General features: G+C 41.2%; 1 protein-coding gene across 5 annotated transcripts in view; it reads right to left on the minus strand.

The window, feature by feature from the left end:
- Positions 1 to 16,836, minus strand: part of ODF2L (outer dense fiber of sperm tails 2 like) — an 81,791-nt gene that overhangs the window by 20,983 nt on the left and 43,972 nt on the right. For all 5 annotated transcript variants that reach the window (XM_019489064.2, XM_019489063.2, XM_019489065.2 and 2 more), the window contains 5 exons: positions 16,253 to 16,369; positions 11,502 to 11,684; positions 8,716 to 8,825; positions 4,676 to 4,811; positions 3,974 to 4,084 (listed from right to left, as the gene is read on the minus strand). In XM_019489064.2, the coding sequence (XP_019344609.1) occupies positions 3,974 to 4,084; positions 4,676 to 4,811; positions 8,716 to 8,825; positions 11,502 to 11,684; positions 16,253 to 16,369 (657 nt within the window). The remainder of the gene's footprint in view (positions 1 to 3,973; positions 4,085 to 4,675; positions 4,812 to 8,715; positions 8,826 to 11,501; positions 11,685 to 16,252; positions 16,370 to 16,836) is intronic.

Consider the following 16,836-nt stretch of genomic DNA (forward strand, 5'->3'; position numbering starts at 1 on the left):
CCTTGTGAGCTGCAGGGTTGGCAGCAGGTGGTGCACCCGTGGTTGGGAGCCCCTCAGCTGATGGGACTCCCAGCCCCAGGGGAGCACTTCGCCACACATTCAATTAATTGCATGATTAGAATATGCTACAAAGTTATTACACACTTGTTGTGGAATAACTTTGTAGCTTATTGATTGTTTTATCTTGCCATTAATGGATTGACTGTGTAGCTGGGTCACAACTTATGGTGTGATTAGCTGGTTAATCACACCTTATGTGTAATGTGTAGAGGGAGCCTAAGTGCTAGATATAGTCTTTAAGATAAGCACACAAAACAAGGCCCTGAGTTTTCAGATGAAGACCCCGAGTATTAAGTGAAACACTTCACTTACTTTAAAGAGACTGTTTTATTATAAAATCTCATCTAACAAGGCCAAAAATCTATGTAGCATTAACATATTCATTTAAAGACACAGACAGACTAAACAAAGTTCTCTGTGCTTATCATGAAAAACCCATAAGCTGTGAAACAACTCGTATGAATCCATGCAGGCATTTTGGAGATAACTGCAGTTTAACTTGCAATTTACCTTATTTCAACTAGTAAATATAACCTGGAAAAGATTATTTTCAAGCAACTCAGGTGTCTGAGACAATTGGCACTGGTCCTGTGGTTCTAGGACGGATGGACTATAAGGGTTTATAATCCAGGAAAGTATAACAGACACAGAAGCTACGCAGTATGTCAGAGAGGCCAATGAGAGAGGGAGAGAGAGCACACGCCTACTCAGACTTAGAAAGCTCTAGGAAGCTGCAAGTACATGGGAGTGGCCTAGTGGGACCCAGATACAGCAGCCTAGCGAGGATGCAGTTGGAGAAGTTCAGCAAAAAACAAAACAAAACCTTTCGTGTAATTTCAAAGGATAAATTAGGTCCACAATGTTTAAAAATCTATAATAATAATAGGCTCATTCTGTCTGTCCAGAGCAACCAGAGTGCTCTGGACAGGTGGCAGGCTCTGCCCTAGGAAGAAAAAAAAAAAAGCGGTGAGGGCCCTGGTGCTTCCCTCTGTGGTGGTGGCACCCCCTGGAACTGCTGAGGCAGGGTGCTGTCTGGGGGCGTGCCTCCACTGTGGAGGGTTGCACCAGGGTCCCCCTCAGCTCAGGGCCCACCGGCAGCTCACTCCCCATGATCAGGCCCCTTGCTGCTCACCCGCCTCAGCAGAGCCTGCCTGTGTGAGCTGCTCCTGGGTCACATAGCCCCTGAGCTGGGGGGGGGGGAGGGGGCTGGTGCGTCCCTCCACGGTGGCGGTGCCCCCCGGGGCCACCCAGGCAGGGTGTTAGTTGCATGTATGCAGCCTTAGCTCTCAGGTAGCACCTGCCAGATCTGACAGTGCATGGGGAACTGGAAGTCCAGGCATGTTCAAGCTTGGCAGACTTTCAGCACCCCGTGCACCATCCCTGCCACCTTCCCACTGCCTGGGATCACCCAGGAACAGGGTGGCTGCCCCGGGAAGGTGGCAGGAGGGCAGCAGGCACAGCGCCTTTCAAGGGTGAGAATTTTTTATTCCGTTACAGTATTCAGTCAAAGGATAACTAAAAATCCTATATTTAAAGAAATACTTTTGCAATAAAAATGTAATCACAAATATTTTGTGGGTTTCAGCTAGTGTAAAAATATATCTTTTTCTTTTGGAACACTGTGCTTTCATGTATTTCAGTTTCAAAGATATTCACAACCCTAAACACAGAAGACAAATTCATCCGTGGCCTAACAAATTTATTATTCATCAAGGACAAAATTAAACTTCCTTTAATGTCAAGGGAAAGTTTGTCTCAGATATGTTGGAACAAGTCCCAAAAGTCAAGACTTTAAGAAACTGAGGTGTGAAAATTTAAAGTCTCTAAATCTATTATCTGGCATCTACATATGTGGCCTGATTTTCAAAGGGGCAGAGTACCAGAAGCTCCAGCTGAAATCTGTGACCACAACTTTAAAGTTACCCAGCTCTGTACCCTCTTGTTCAGACAGCAGTAACTGAATTTCCATTTTTGTGTATGTAAATTATTTATAAATTTAAGTTGAGATTTGGGTAGAGGAGATCTTATTGCAGAATGGGAAATTCTGTCTATAAAGATGACTGTGCTATACATTTAAAAGACAGATTAATTATAATTCAGTTAAAGTACTTTTACAGTGAAGCATAATTAAGTATAACCCATCCAGGCTATTCCCATCAAACCTATTTCATGAAAATTATAGCAACAGGGTGCCGGGGGGAGAGAGGGGGGGATTTCATCCCAGCCTCATGTGGCAACCAGCAAAGCCCAGAGGCCTGGGAAATACCAACACCCACAGTTCTGCTCTGTAACCTAGAGGACAGCAAGCGTAACTCTATACATCTCACCCTTTACTGGACCTTATTGAAGTATCGACCAGGAACAGAACCTGGGCAGAGAAAATGTTCTTGTTTTGGAGAAAAATAACCAAATAGAAGCAGAGGCAGATCTAGGACTTTGCAAAGGAGAATTCAGAAACAGCAACTTGGACTGCAGGGGGTAGCTGAACCTTCTGCTCCCAGCTTCCCCTGCTCCCTACATCAGGATGGGAAGACCATGCCACAGGAAGTCCATGAATCAGATAAGAATCCCCTTCGCATACCCTGCCTTCCCCTCTGTGCTCAGCAGCACATCCTTTGTCCACCCTCACCCACCACTGCTTCTGCGCACAGATGCCCAGGGGGCCAGGGGTGCTCTGGAGCCACTCCTAACCTGCTCCAGCTGGGCTGCATGAGGAGCCAGACTCAGCTAGTCCCCAGCCACTGCTCCTGCAGCATGGTCTGAAAAGGAAGTATGATCATACTACTGCACTGTCTCTATATCTGCCCCTAAGCAGAAGCAATTATAAGGAATGAAATCATAAAATTATATTAGTTATTCTCTTTTTCTTGTCACTGTTTTCTAAATTTGCTCCAGTGAGAAAGGCCCTCTTTACAGGAAATAATTTCGAAAGGGCAACTCTGACTATAAAAACCAAAATGAAGTTCTAATATAATGGCTTATTATCAACAATGGAGAATAAACTGCAGCTGTGTTGTGGGGGCAGTAAGCATGACTCATTTCTTCCCTCCCCAGATGAAGGGTGTCAGCCAATGGCAGTTTCCATCTGGAGTCAGCCTAGCCACTGGCTTGAACTTGACCCTAGTAACTACTGAAGGTTGACTGCTAAGGAACCCGCTGCTTTCTGTCTTAGAGCTGCCTAGGAGTTTGATTATGGCTCTTTACTCCAAAGACTAGGCCTGATGGTTGTGTTTAGAGTTTGCAATAAAATTGTTCTCTGGCCAGTAATTTAAAAATAAAAAACAGGATGAGTCAGGTTTGTCAATCTAATGCATCCTTACACAACAGAACTATATAAAACATCTCTGAATAACTGAAGACATTTCTTCTCTGTAAGCAAAGTCACATACTATAAAGGGACTGTTAAGGAACATAAAACAGATTTATTCATGAAGTATGCCCTCATGGATTTTTAGTTGGTGTTTTCCCAGCACATATAAACATGTGTCTGAAAATGGGACTGTCAAAACACTACTCGTTCCAAAAACCCCAAGGCTGTTAAAGCAGAGGTACGTACCTTTCCAATGCAAAACAACATTGGCAAATGATCTCACAATTTTATATTGGAGGCATACTTTTCACTAGAACCTACTGAGCCCTAATTTCACCTATGCTTATTGAATACTTCTATGAACAGAAAAATGCTATTAGTTCTATTGAATGCAGTGAGAACTCGATTCAGTAAAAAAAAAAAAAAAAAAAAAAATACATAAGAAGGCGAGTTTGCAGGATTACTCTTAAAAAACAATTTCTGTTACCAGCTGTAACTCTTGGTTACAACTGACCTATGCATTAAAAATAAGATTTCCATCACTATCTCTAACTTGCTTACAGACAGACAATGATTATGTAGCACCCTAGGTCCATTAGTCACCTGAGTTCCATACTGCTCAACCAGGTTCTCCTGCTGCTTTGCTTTTTCTTGCAAATCTAATAGCTCAGCCTTAGCAGAAACAGTGTTGTTTTCCAGAACGGCAAGGGAAGCCTAGATTAAAATACATAAAGAAAACAAGATTTATATTCTTATATTGTATTTTGGTTTGATAATTTTCTACAAATATAAATCACTAGTGATTACACTGCTGATATTTAATTGTAAAGTTATTACACTTTTATATTTGGCATGGTAAGTAAGTACATTTGAAATCAGTAATTCAAAGTGCACTCTCTGTTACCATGCTTGGGATTTTAGTAAAAATTGTTTCAAATTGAAAAAGGTCATTTGGACATAGGTAATTGTATAGATAATTCTGGTAAGAAGAACACTTGGCAATCTTGTTCAAGAGTTATAGCTGAGTGATCCTATCCCTAGCTCTGCTTGCCCGACTTCCTGCATCAGTCTATTGATATTCCTTTTTCACCAAATGTAGACACGGATGATAATATCTAATTCACAGAGGTCTTGTGATGTCTGGGAACATTTGATGGAAGGGACTACAAAATGCATACGATTACTAAAGGAGACCTTAAGATAATAAAAAACTTCTGATTAGCAAAAACGAAATTAGACCTAATTACCCTTTATTACTATCTCAGAAATTAAGGGGTTTTCAAAAGTGTAATAACAACACCCTACCTTTAATCTTGCATTTTCAAGATGAATATTTTCAGTTTCAGAGTTGACAGAATTAAGCTTTCCAAGAATTTCTTTGTTTGAAATTCTTCCGCGATCCTTTATGTTTTCCAGCTCCTCCAAAAGATTTGTGATCTGCCTTTATTAAACAGGCAAAAAACTTCTGTAAAACTTATACATGTTTTCTATTAACTTAATTTATTCAAATTTAAATTGTGCACAACAGATATTCCTTTTGCTCTTGTGCATTTTTTTTTAAGGAACTACGTATTTTTTTCCTTCCCAACGTTTAGAGAAGCAAAAGAGAGCAATATTTAGAGATGGGGGAACTCATTTACCTGTTCCAGTAAATGGTAAGATAGAGTTAGTGGTTCCCAGACTTTTTAGACCAATTGACCACTGTTAACTTTCAAAATTTCTCATGGCTCACCAAGTTCCTCTTATTATCAAATTTTCAGTGAAGAAGAGATAGGGTTGGGTAGTATAATCTGCAGACCACTTCCCATCACCTCATGGACCATGGCCTGGAAAGCACTGGGTTAAAGGATGTGAAACAAATGGGGCTCATGCAATTGTAAATAAGATGATTAGATGGAATGCACAGGCAGACTTCCAGGCAACTACAGGACTGCATATATTCATACTATATACGACATGGTGATGCAGAACTTTAAGGGGATGATGAATCAATTAATAAAAAAGCCACCTTTAACTATTAAAGATAATAACAGGTTCTACTTAACTCTTCCCTATTTATATAATCTATTTTTTGTAATACAGTTAGATTGGACAATGAAAATTATTTTGATTTCTGGTTCTTACATGCTGGCATAACGCTACTGTTATCCTCTCACCACCCATGCCCCCACATAGAAAAGTTTTAATTGAAAGCTTATTTTTAGCCATTAAATATTTGAATGCACCTTTTTAAATAGGTGTTTTATTGTCACAGCGGGGTCCTACAGGAGGGCTGTGATCTCCTTAAGGCCCCTCTCTCCGTGCCAAGTCGGCCCAAGGGCACCCTCTAATTCTCGCCCGCCACGTCTTTGCTGTTTAAATAAGTTTGGGAGGCTGCCTTACGTCTTCTTGGACACGGTTCGTTGCGACTTCTGTCCCCGTGGACTCCCAGGCCCCTCGTGGGTCCCACTGTATGATGGGTGCTTCCCAGGCACCCTAGCCTTATGGGCTATGCATGGCTCCAACCACCCCTTATACCACACCCCAAGCCTCACAGCTGGAATAGACGTTGGTCTGTCACATATACACTGGCCCTCTCTGGGGTCCTGTTCGTAGCGCTGCCCTCTCAGGGATCCTCTGCACTGCTGCCCTCTCTCTGGGGCCTTCTCAAGTGCTGCCCCCTTCTCTAGGGTCTTCTCAGCACTGCTGCCCCCTTCTCTGGGGCTCGCCACGCCCGCACTGGGGCTTCTCAACAGTGCCCCCTCTCTGGGGCTTGCCATGCCTGCACTAGGGCTTCTCAATAGTGCCCCCCTCTCTGGGGCTGGGGTCTATGCACCCCGTACACTGCACCCCTACTGGCACTGAGGTCCCCACGCTACTGTGGCTCCCCTATGAGGCCTCCTCCAACCCCTTATAGCCTCACCCAAACCACTGGTGATACAACAACAAAGCAAAACGCAAGCCCTTAGGCTACAACATAACTTAAAGCCGCCCGGCTAAATCACATGCCTCAGACATCCTAGAGCTGCCATCCTTTACCTGGCTTGAACTGTACCTGTGGTCAGGCTTCTCCTCGCATCATTGCCCCAGGAGCTCCTCTCTCTCTGGCTGCTGGCAGGGGGCTGCCCTGGCCTCAGCTCCTGGGCTTTATAAGAGCCAGGCCTTGCCCCTTACAGCCAGCTGATCGCTGGCAGGTGTGGGTCATTTGCTGCCTCCGGTTGCCCTGGCAACCCGCAGGTGGGCTCCTTATTCCCTGCTAGGGCTTTTTCTCTAGCAGTTTCCCCTCTTTAGGAGCAGAGCACCTTGGTGCTCTGCGACATTTATAAAACAAACACTCTGCATGTGACTTAGCTTAAATGTATAGGCAAATTTATGGAAACCTTGTTTAAACTACCATTCATATTTCTACCCATAAATACGTATAAGGGCATCTCTTGCCATCTGTTTTATTACAGGGAATACATGGCGTAAATGTACACATCTGAGGGTAAATCTTCATAGAGAGCCCGGCCTGTACGGGAACTGACACAGTTTCTACTTAGCAAGATTGAGATAAAATACCAGGAACCTAGGTTGAGAACTTTTTCTATGTTACTGTTGAGGCAAGCATTGACATTGGGGCTTGCAGTAGAGCACCACTGTGTCATCAGTGCTTACACAGGTCTCCATTAGCTATCCCCCACTGTAGCAGAGCACTAAGATGTGTTTGCTCCTTTAAAGCTGAAGCAGCCTGGCCAGGGAGCTCTGCAGGCCAAGCAGACCTCTACAGTGGCCTGTGCGAAGTGGCTAGTATTTGCTTCAAATTCATATTCTGTCAATTCAGAGGACAGTGATTCAATTTGGCGATTTGAATCACTGTCCTGAATCGATTCGGCTGAATCTGGTTCGGATATTTGGCCACTGCCAAATCAGCTGAATCTCTGAATCAAACAGGGCACATCCCCCGCCCGCTCTCCCAGCCCTGTCAAAGACTGCCCTACCTAGCCCCAGCGTCCTGGCACTTAAAAAAAAAAAAAAAAAGCGCCCCCACACTCACTGGCTCCTGCCAGAGCCCCTGACAGCTGCTGCAGCAGCCAGTAAGTGTTGGGCTTTTTTTTTTTTTTTTAAAGCGCCAGGATGCTGGGCCCAGGCGGGGCAGTCATTGACAGGGCTGGGAAAGCGGGTGGGGGTCAGCAGGTAATAAGGGGGGCTCATTAGTGCCTGGAGAAAGGGGCACACAATTTAGGTAGAACCTGTAGTGCCTGAGGGGCACAACTACTGGAGTGCAGAGCCCATAGTGCAGACTGCAGACTCTCTATATGCCTGAAGAAGGGTATTTGTGCCAAAAGTGTGCCAAAAACAATTTTTCCAGCTATTCATGGCTATCTGCCCCTCAGGCACTATGGGTTCTACCTAAATTGTGCGCCTCTTTCTCCAGGCACTAATGAGGCCTTCAAACCTTCCCTTATAGCCTCATCTTGTTGCTCTGGTATAAACAGTAACACAAAGCATAAGCCCCTATGCTATAACTTAAACCTTAGCAATGCCAACAGTGCCACACCCCTTTATGGGGAAAGACTTCCACCGTAGCAACGTGCCTCTAGCCCAGTGTACTCCCTAGGTACCTGGGAGGCTTCTAGAGTCTTGTAGCACTTGGGTAGTATAGCAAGCAGTACCGGGTCTCAAGTAGCTTCATCATGCAGGAGCTCCTTCCCTAGCAGTTGCCAGAGAAAGAATATCCCTGCAAGCTCCAGACCTGGGTTTATATGTCCCGAACCTGCTTCCTTCCAATCATGTGATGCCAGCAGGGGCTGCCCAATTACCCCCTTAGGCTGTTACCCCAGCAACCTGCAGCTGTAGAGTAAGTTTGTGCGAAGCTTCAGTTACTGATTTGATTCGGAGGAGATTGGGCAGGATCTGGCGGACTGCTATATATGTTTGAAGAAGGGTGTTTGTGCCCGAAAGCTTGCCAAGAACAATTTTTCCAGCTATTAAGTTGGTCTACTGAAAGATACCACATCTACCCAAAGAAGTCTGTCTGCCTATGTCCTTAGACCAACATGGCTGCAAACAACAAAACTGAGAGCCAGGAATAGCACTTGAGACAGAAAGTGCTCCTTACAAATGTGGATTACTCATCAGTTACACAGGAAATTGTTAAATCCATCTGAAAAAAAAGGCTACTGTGTTTACATATCTTTCTGTTTCTTAAGGTCTAAATTCTGCCTAGATGTTAAAAAAAATGAGAATATGCATATGAAAGAAATAGAATTGTTCATATTTTTCACCAGTTCTAGTAGTATTCCTTGGTAGCATTGCAATGATAGAAATTATTGTGATATATTATTTCATGGTAATTTGCAAACACTTTTAGCAGTTTAACTTACTTCTTCAAGGTTTCAGTTTTAATCTCTAATACAGTCTTTTCTTCTACAGCCTTCTCATGATGATTTTTCCAGACCCTGGATGCTGAGAGTATCTTAGACAATTTGACTTCCTGGAACACACACAAAATAGAGATCATGTAACATAAGAACTCCTTTTAATTTTCAAAATTTCCTAAATGCAAGAGATGCTTTAATATAAAGCCTTTTAAAACTGAGTCTCAGTAGTATAAAGCCATATAAACTTTTGCTTGCAGTTGTAAGAAGATAAATTAAACAAAACAAAGCTTCCCACAACATTTAAAAATACAAAATTCCAAAGACAGAATGAAGAACCCACAGAATGTAGTCAGAATTATGAATTTATAGTGTTTACTAACTGCAGACTACAGCAAGACTTCAAAAGATGAGGTAGAAATGCTTTCTTGGAACAAAGATCTTTGACTGCATTATCTCTGGAATCTGCTAGATGTGCAGGTAAAGGCACAATGTGCAGTCTACACAATTGTGCTTCCTGCCATGCCACGTACGTATGGCAGGGGGTGTGCTTGTGGGATCACGCATCAGATTCTATCACACCTTGCTGCTGTGCAGGGGGAGCCAGGAATCACAGTCCCAGGCTCTTCCTGCACCAACAAGTAGCAAGCTTCCGTGGCTGGTAGCCCCCTCAGTTGATGGGGCTCCCAGCTGCAGAGGCACACCATGTGCTCCCAGAGCTGAGTGTCCCATCAGCTGATCCAGGCTTCCAGCCATAGGGGTGCATCTGATCACATGTTCAGTTAATGGTGCCATAGAAACGAGCCACAAAGTTGTTACACATTTTTTGTGGAATAGCTTTGTGGCTTATTCCTTGTTTTACGATGCTGTTGATTACTTTAACGTGTGGCTGGGTTACAACTTAAGGCATGACTAACTGGTTAATCATGCCTAAAGTATAACATGTGGCGAGAGCCTCTCTAACATGGTGAAATAATATTTGTTAAAAAGATTAAACAACAGCCAAAATAGTACTGGGTCAGAATATTAAAACGATGCAAATAATAAAAATGAGGGAGGACTTTCAAATTCAGAACATGGAAGCTTAGCTGGTGCCTCCTGGGTCTGGGGGTGCTCCCTAGCGGATCCAGAAGTGCTTCTGGTCCGCTTCTGGGTCTGCTGCCAAGTGCACTGGAGAGCCCTTACGCTCCTGTGGGATGCTCCATCTGCCCCAGCAACACAGCATTCACGAGCCATGCCTGGTACCTCCAGGTATGTAAAAAAAACATTTAAAGCTGTGTCTATGACCAAATCACTGATTCTCTGAATCAGCATCGAATCTTCAAATTCGGATTTGGTCGAATAGAATCGGGACAGTGATCTGAATCAATTAATCGAATCATCATCCCCGATTTGGGCTGAATCTGAATCAAATATGGCTCGTTTCATACACCTTTAATGCAGCCCATTAAAATTAACTGCTTTGGAAACTCCATCTCAAACGTTACAACAGGAACACTGAAACTTGATGATATAGACAAGTCACATGCCTCACACACAATAAATGCAATGAAAGGATGCAATACATGTTTGAAAATAAACCAAGCCAATAAAGACGACAATAAAATAGCTAATCAGTTCATGATATATTAATTGGCAAACATACTCTAGTACAGTGGAGGCTAGCTTTTTGGCAGGCAGGCTGTAAACTTGCCCTAAACCTAAACCCAAACCCTTCTCAAGTGCCATTTCAATCCCCTTCCCCTGCCCAATCTGCTGCTCTTCTTCTGCTTCCTATCATACCTGCCACTATACTGCCTGTCCCTTCCCTGATCTGCTGCATGCCACGTGCAGAGACTGCACATACCCCTTGCAGCATGTATGCTGTAGTTTGGCCACCATTGCTACAGCATTATAACATCATTTTAGAACCATCAATTCTATGAGATTCTGTAGTCAAAACATATTCCTATCTGTTGGGAAGAGCAATGAAAGGTATTGACCAGGCATTGTGTGCAGCAAAATGGGCCATTTATGGTTATAATGGCCATTTATGAGTTATAATCCATTAACTCCAAAAGGATTTTTTGGCAAAGCCCTGATCCTCTAGGCCATTTGAAATGTCTAAACTTGGAGGAAGGGGGGCGGGCGTGGGCAGGGAAGCAAACAACTGTCAGCTAGCTCCCAGAGACATTCTAAGATAATTCTACTTTTGCCTTCAAAGTGTTATCAAGCTCAGGGGAAACAGCCTGCAAATAGACATCTGACCACCTATAAAACATACTATCTGCTGTATATACATTAGAAAAAATATGATGTTTGAAAAACAGAGAACTAAAACATCAGGACCCTAAACCAGCAATTTAATTTGCATGGGTAAACCTCTCTGTTTATGCAGAGCTCTAGTAACTTCATTGCCTGTTCACTCAGATCAGGATCAGGACCCAACTACAAGAAAAGAAGCTTTTCTTTCAGGTCTCAGGAATTAAAAGGCATCATTCCCATCAGCATTAACTGGACTTGTCTTGAGGAAAGATCAGATCTCCTACCATACAATTACAAAGTACACAAGCACCTGGTTCTAGTCATTCACTAAATTAACACTAAATATTTTAGGCAAAAGACAGACAGTGAATCTAGCCATAGTTTGTCTGTCACCAATTTTAATGACCTTTTCTAAACTGGGAAAAAAATTAAAAGGTAGAAGTGCAGCATGCAGTCACTTATTACTATCTCCGAAGATGAGGTAATCATACTGGTGGATTGTATTGATTACTTAAAACCAGTGTTCAGTTATACTAAACAGCACTTACTTGCTCTTTAATTTTGGAAGTTAAATTTTCAACAGCTGCTTCAAAACGTTCAGCTCTTTGTTTCTGGACTCTGGTTGCTTTTTTCAGGGCGTTCTTCTGCTCACTTGTCTCCTTTAAAGCTAAGATCTGGTGTTTGTGTTCTCCAATTTGAAACTTCCACTCAGTTATTTTCTTTTCAAGGCTCTGCAGTATAATTAAGCAACAACTCATTTCATATTATGAATGTTATATGATAGATTTTGATTTGCCTATCATAATTATACATAGGAGAAAGACTCAGGAGTTCCCAGGATCTCAGATCCTTGTACAAGTATTACAGCAGGGGCTGAGAAGAAGAGGACAGTAGGAACAGGGTAGTAACAGAGGTATGTGTGGATCTATCTATTACTACAACATGTTCCTGGAATTGAACTCGAGAATCTCTGCATTTCCGTTCTCTTGCCAGAAAACAACTGAAATCCATTAGAGAAAAAAAGCATCATCAGCCACTCCACCCTTCAGGGCTGGTTCACTCAGAAAATAGCAACTTAATATCAATACTGGTTTCTCCAGTAGTTCAGCTGGTAGAGGTCTATGCACTGATGACAAGCTGAAGATCCATATGGTTTCACAGGAAATTCTGGTTTATTTTCAGTTTGTTTTGGTAAGAAATAGAAAATTACATTTAAAAATAATTTAAAAGAACACAGTCAAGCACTCAAAAGTTAGGGAAGACCAGGATCCCCTTGAACACCCGTATTATTATACTAATCTTTACTTAGATGGTCACTTACTATTCTGTCACAGGGCTGCTGCCCCATTCGGTAAACAAAATGGTCCTGGTCAGGACTGGGTAGGGAAGGAGGATGCCTGTACAACCTTCCTTTGTATTACAAGTTAGGAGGAGTTTACTAACTGAGGCAGAGAATGGTCTCATGCATTAAATTCTGTCTTGGCTGTTGGGAAAACAGCATCTGATCATATAATTAATCAAGACTGTATCATTATGTCAAAACACATGAGAAACAAATTAACATTACAAAGATAAACTTAATTCTGGCATTTCCTAACTTCTGAGTGTCTTACTTTAACAGTACAGTGATTTCAATGATAGCCTTGGAGACCCCTGCTATGTACTGAAATCCTAATTATGTATATTAGAAGAACATTAAGGTCACAAATATGATCATAACAAAATCATTTTATTGATAAATATTTCAATCTATTTGGCTTTTTAAACCAAACTGTTCAGCATAGCATCTCACTGCCTACCCCAGTCCTGCAGTTTACATTTGTTTGCCTCCATACTGTCTCCACAGATGCCAAAGGCAGATGACATTATATATTAAAGCAAGGTACAGTGACATTCAGGAAAGACAGCAATCATAGGCATGCTTTCAGTCAGCTTTAAAAAGGACCTCACACACAATTCTGTTTAGTATACTGCAAATCCCTGATGTTACCAATAACTATGAGCAGACAACTATTTCCATATGAACAATCTTAAATCTCTGCTAATGTTATTCAGTTTTTCCACCACCCAGAGAAACAAACATATCAGTTACACATAACATATAAAATACTTTTGAGTCCCTGTTAGTTTAATACATAGAAATAATCAAGTTTTACAGGAATATAAACTAGGCATTGAGCCCTCTCATGCAAGCTTGTCCTGACAATCCTTGTAATGTGTGTTCTTAATACAACAGGCCAGAGACCAACAATCCATACTGAGGGGTTTTTTTGTTTACAATAAGAGTTGTATTGTGCCCATACAATAAGAGTTATAAAATGCCCATATTCTGCATGTGGGGTGGATGCCTGTCAGTTCATATCTACCAAAGACAATGCGTGGCTCCCAAAACTTATCTTTGATCAATATAATGGTCTGTGAAGTCACCATGAGCCAGATGGTTTTGCATATGGAAGACAGCTCTAGCTTGCTGGGGTGGAGGGAAGGAACACACTATTTACTGAAACAGATGGATCAAAATAATTCAAAAGTGTGTGTGAAATGAAACATTCTGCACTTACTTTTCTTTACTGTTTAAAAATGTGACAGATGTGATAATACCTTCAGTGAATGAAGGAAATTTTGGAGTAGAGAAAAAGTTTAGATGAAGTGAGTTTGTTGCTTATAACAGCAGAGAAATCCATATGGAATATAATGGTTACTCACTTGTATCCCCACAGGAGGTCACTATCATACTATGAAACTCAGCTTTTGGTAGCATTCAGTTATGTAATTTTCAAAGACTTAGGTAAATTGAAACTTAAAACTGATTTCCTAACATGGAGAAAATAGTCAAGCACTCCCAAGATATGAGCAGTGAATTCTTAAGTTAGTTTGAAAATCCATCTTAGATTAATCCATCTTAGATAGATCCATCTCACAGAATCCTTATATAAGGTTAAGATTACTGCTTTAAACAGATAATTTAATAATATTTGCTATGAGATTAATAATTTTGCTGCATGGCTTCACAACAAAGTTTCCTTCAGAAAAAACAAAGCATCTATAGTTTTGGGGTTTTTTTTATTAAAATAATAGGAGAAAGCATATTGTTTGCAAACTGCAAATAAAAAGGAAAGATTCTATCCTACTTCTAATTTCCAAATGTTGACTTCTTAATGGTAGATATTACATATAAATGGCAGCAGCCATCATTGTTCAGAAACACTGATCTTGATTTTTTTTTAAATATCTTCCATTCCTAAAGCATAAATCCATTATTACTAAAGTGTAAGCACTACTAGAACAACTTGTCCAAGAAACAAGAATAACTGCTGTAAAAACCTCGTCAACTGAATTTATCTTTGTATTTCAGTAAGTCTGCACAGTATTTGTATAATCATTAAATCTCAGATTCCTTGGTCAAATCAAAGCCCTTGCATACAAGAGACTCATGGAGCCCCCACCCCTGTATGCCAGATCCAGTAACTACACTGCAACACAGTGCCTGCTCCAGATCAGCAGGAGTGGTTGCTGCATGTGGCTTGCATCCTGGACTGGTCAGACTGGGTGCAGGGTATGGCACAACCCCAGACTGGCCAAAGTGGGAGCTGCAGGTGCTGAATCTGGAATGTGGTGGGGAGGGAAGGGGTCCAAGACTGGCCCCACATGGGGCCAGAACCAGGAGCTGGATGATGTGGATCTCTGGGCCACATCCACCCCATTGGCTGTATCTTTGACACCCCTGATCTAGAAGCTTACTGTGCCCATTTATCCAAAAGGCCCAAACTATATAAATAAGATTTCCATTAATTTTTCTGAACTGTTTACCTAGTATACCGTTGATACAGTCTCCAACTACAAAGCCCTGGTTTCTCAGATTATATAAAACTTCTCTTCCATTAAAATACAAGAAAAGTTGTATTTTTTTGCCCTAATTACTCTAATTTTACATAAAATGGCAAAATCAATCCCAGGTACTTGAAAGTTCATGTAAATGATATGTTATATCACCATGCAGTAAATTTTCAGACATTTTAGGTACCTATGCATAACAAATTAGCACACCTCCTTGCCGGTAGCTTAAAATAGCAGAGCAGCTATGAAAACTGGTGTTCTGCCGCCAGTAGAATAGTATTCCACCCCCACTGGGCTTGCAAAGAAACTTGCACAATTCCTATTTCCCTCAGATTTTATGCAGGGAGAGAGATCATGGCCCATTAAACCATGATTCTGTAGCTTAGAAAGTAGCACTGAATTAAATCAACATCAAAGTAATGCTTTGAATTAATGGTGAATCAAACTGGCATGGCAAGTTTGGCATGGCAAGTCCTGCAGGCAGAACAAAGTATAAAAACACCCAAATAAATTTAGTTCATCTTTAATGGGAGTCTAGAATACTGGTAACACATAGTTTTACTCACTGTTATTGCCATTACTTAATATACAAGCAAGAATGAGTTTCACTGAAGAGATTTGACATTATCAGAAGTTCTGTGTCCTGGAGTCTGACCAGGAGAGAAGTGTATGCAGCACTGATAACTTTCACAGCATTGTTCAGTAAAAGTGAACAACTGTTTTTTTTCTCCACTCTAAGACAGAGGATCGAGATCCAGATTGAGATAACAAGCAAATGACTGACCATGTAAAGCTAACTGTGACAGACAAATTTGAGATGATATAAATTAACAGGGGCAGTCTACTTTTAAGTAAGTCTTAAATTTCACATTCTTTGCAAATCTCAAATACTTGAAACAAAAAAACCCCAAAACAAAACAAAACAAACTGTGGCTACATTCAGTTCCTGCCTCCTTGCCCCATGATCTCTCTCTTGTGATATTCTAGTGCTGACAACTACTACAATACAGCTGCTGCTATATTCCCTCTCTGCTTGTTAGTGCCAAATGTATGTTCCTTTCTTTGACCCTGAAACTGTAAACACTTCTAGACATATTTAAGCATCTAGGTAGTTTCATTTTCTTCAATGGTAATATTCATGTGCTTAAACTTAAGCATATGATTAAATATTTGCCAGGACTAGGGTATTACTTCGGATACTTTTTACATCATTTCATGAATGTCTCTAACAATATAAAACTCATTGTCATTAGATAAATTTGTTGCAATATAGCTCAAGAAATACAAATGTCATGATTTTTAAAGGGCTGAGTTTTTTTATTCTACAGGTCTAAACCAGGGATTTATATTACAATATTTTGAGTTCTGACTAACTCTATTAACATTTGCCCTCTAACCCCAGCATACTTTCATTAATTTACTAGTTAACTGAAACTGAATCTAAAAGAAAAATATTTGTAACCTGTATTTTTGTTTGCAACTGATCATTTTCCATCTCTTTTCTTTTAATCTGGTATTGCAGATGGCCTTGTACTGCTTCAACTGACTTGGCCAGGTGGTCTGCTTTCAGTGCATTTGCCTAGGGAAGACATACAAACACAAATCTTTTACTCATGCAATTTCTTTCTTTCAAGTACTTTCACTGCATCTTTGATTATGAACCAATGAATTGTATGGGTCATACATGTGCACTACCATAAAATACATTGTTCACCTGCACCCAGATACAGTACATTTGGAAGAGCTGTACCACTTTATTGAATACCCCATGATACAATTTACACTGAATCACCTCTGCTGGTTCGGAGTGAATGGGCCTTTCATCACCTTTTGGAGATAACAGATCTCCTGTGAGGACTAGCTCAAGCAACTGTTGATTTAAAGTGCAAGGACAGTGATTGTGAACAGCGTTCACAATACAAAACTAAACCTGGATCCAGCGCTTACAACTGGGGTCCTCCTGTCTCAGAAACACTGACCTAGAGGAAGATGTTTTTATATAATTTTTTAAAATGAAATATTACCCATACCATATTTTGAAAAAAC

This window comes from Alligator mississippiensis, chromosome 5, assembly GCF_030867095.1.
Source record: "Alligator mississippiensis isolate rAllMis1 chromosome 5, rAllMis1, whole genome shotgun sequence".
Lineage (NCBI taxonomy): Eukaryota > Metazoa > Chordata > Crocodylia > Alligatoridae > Alligator > Alligator mississippiensis.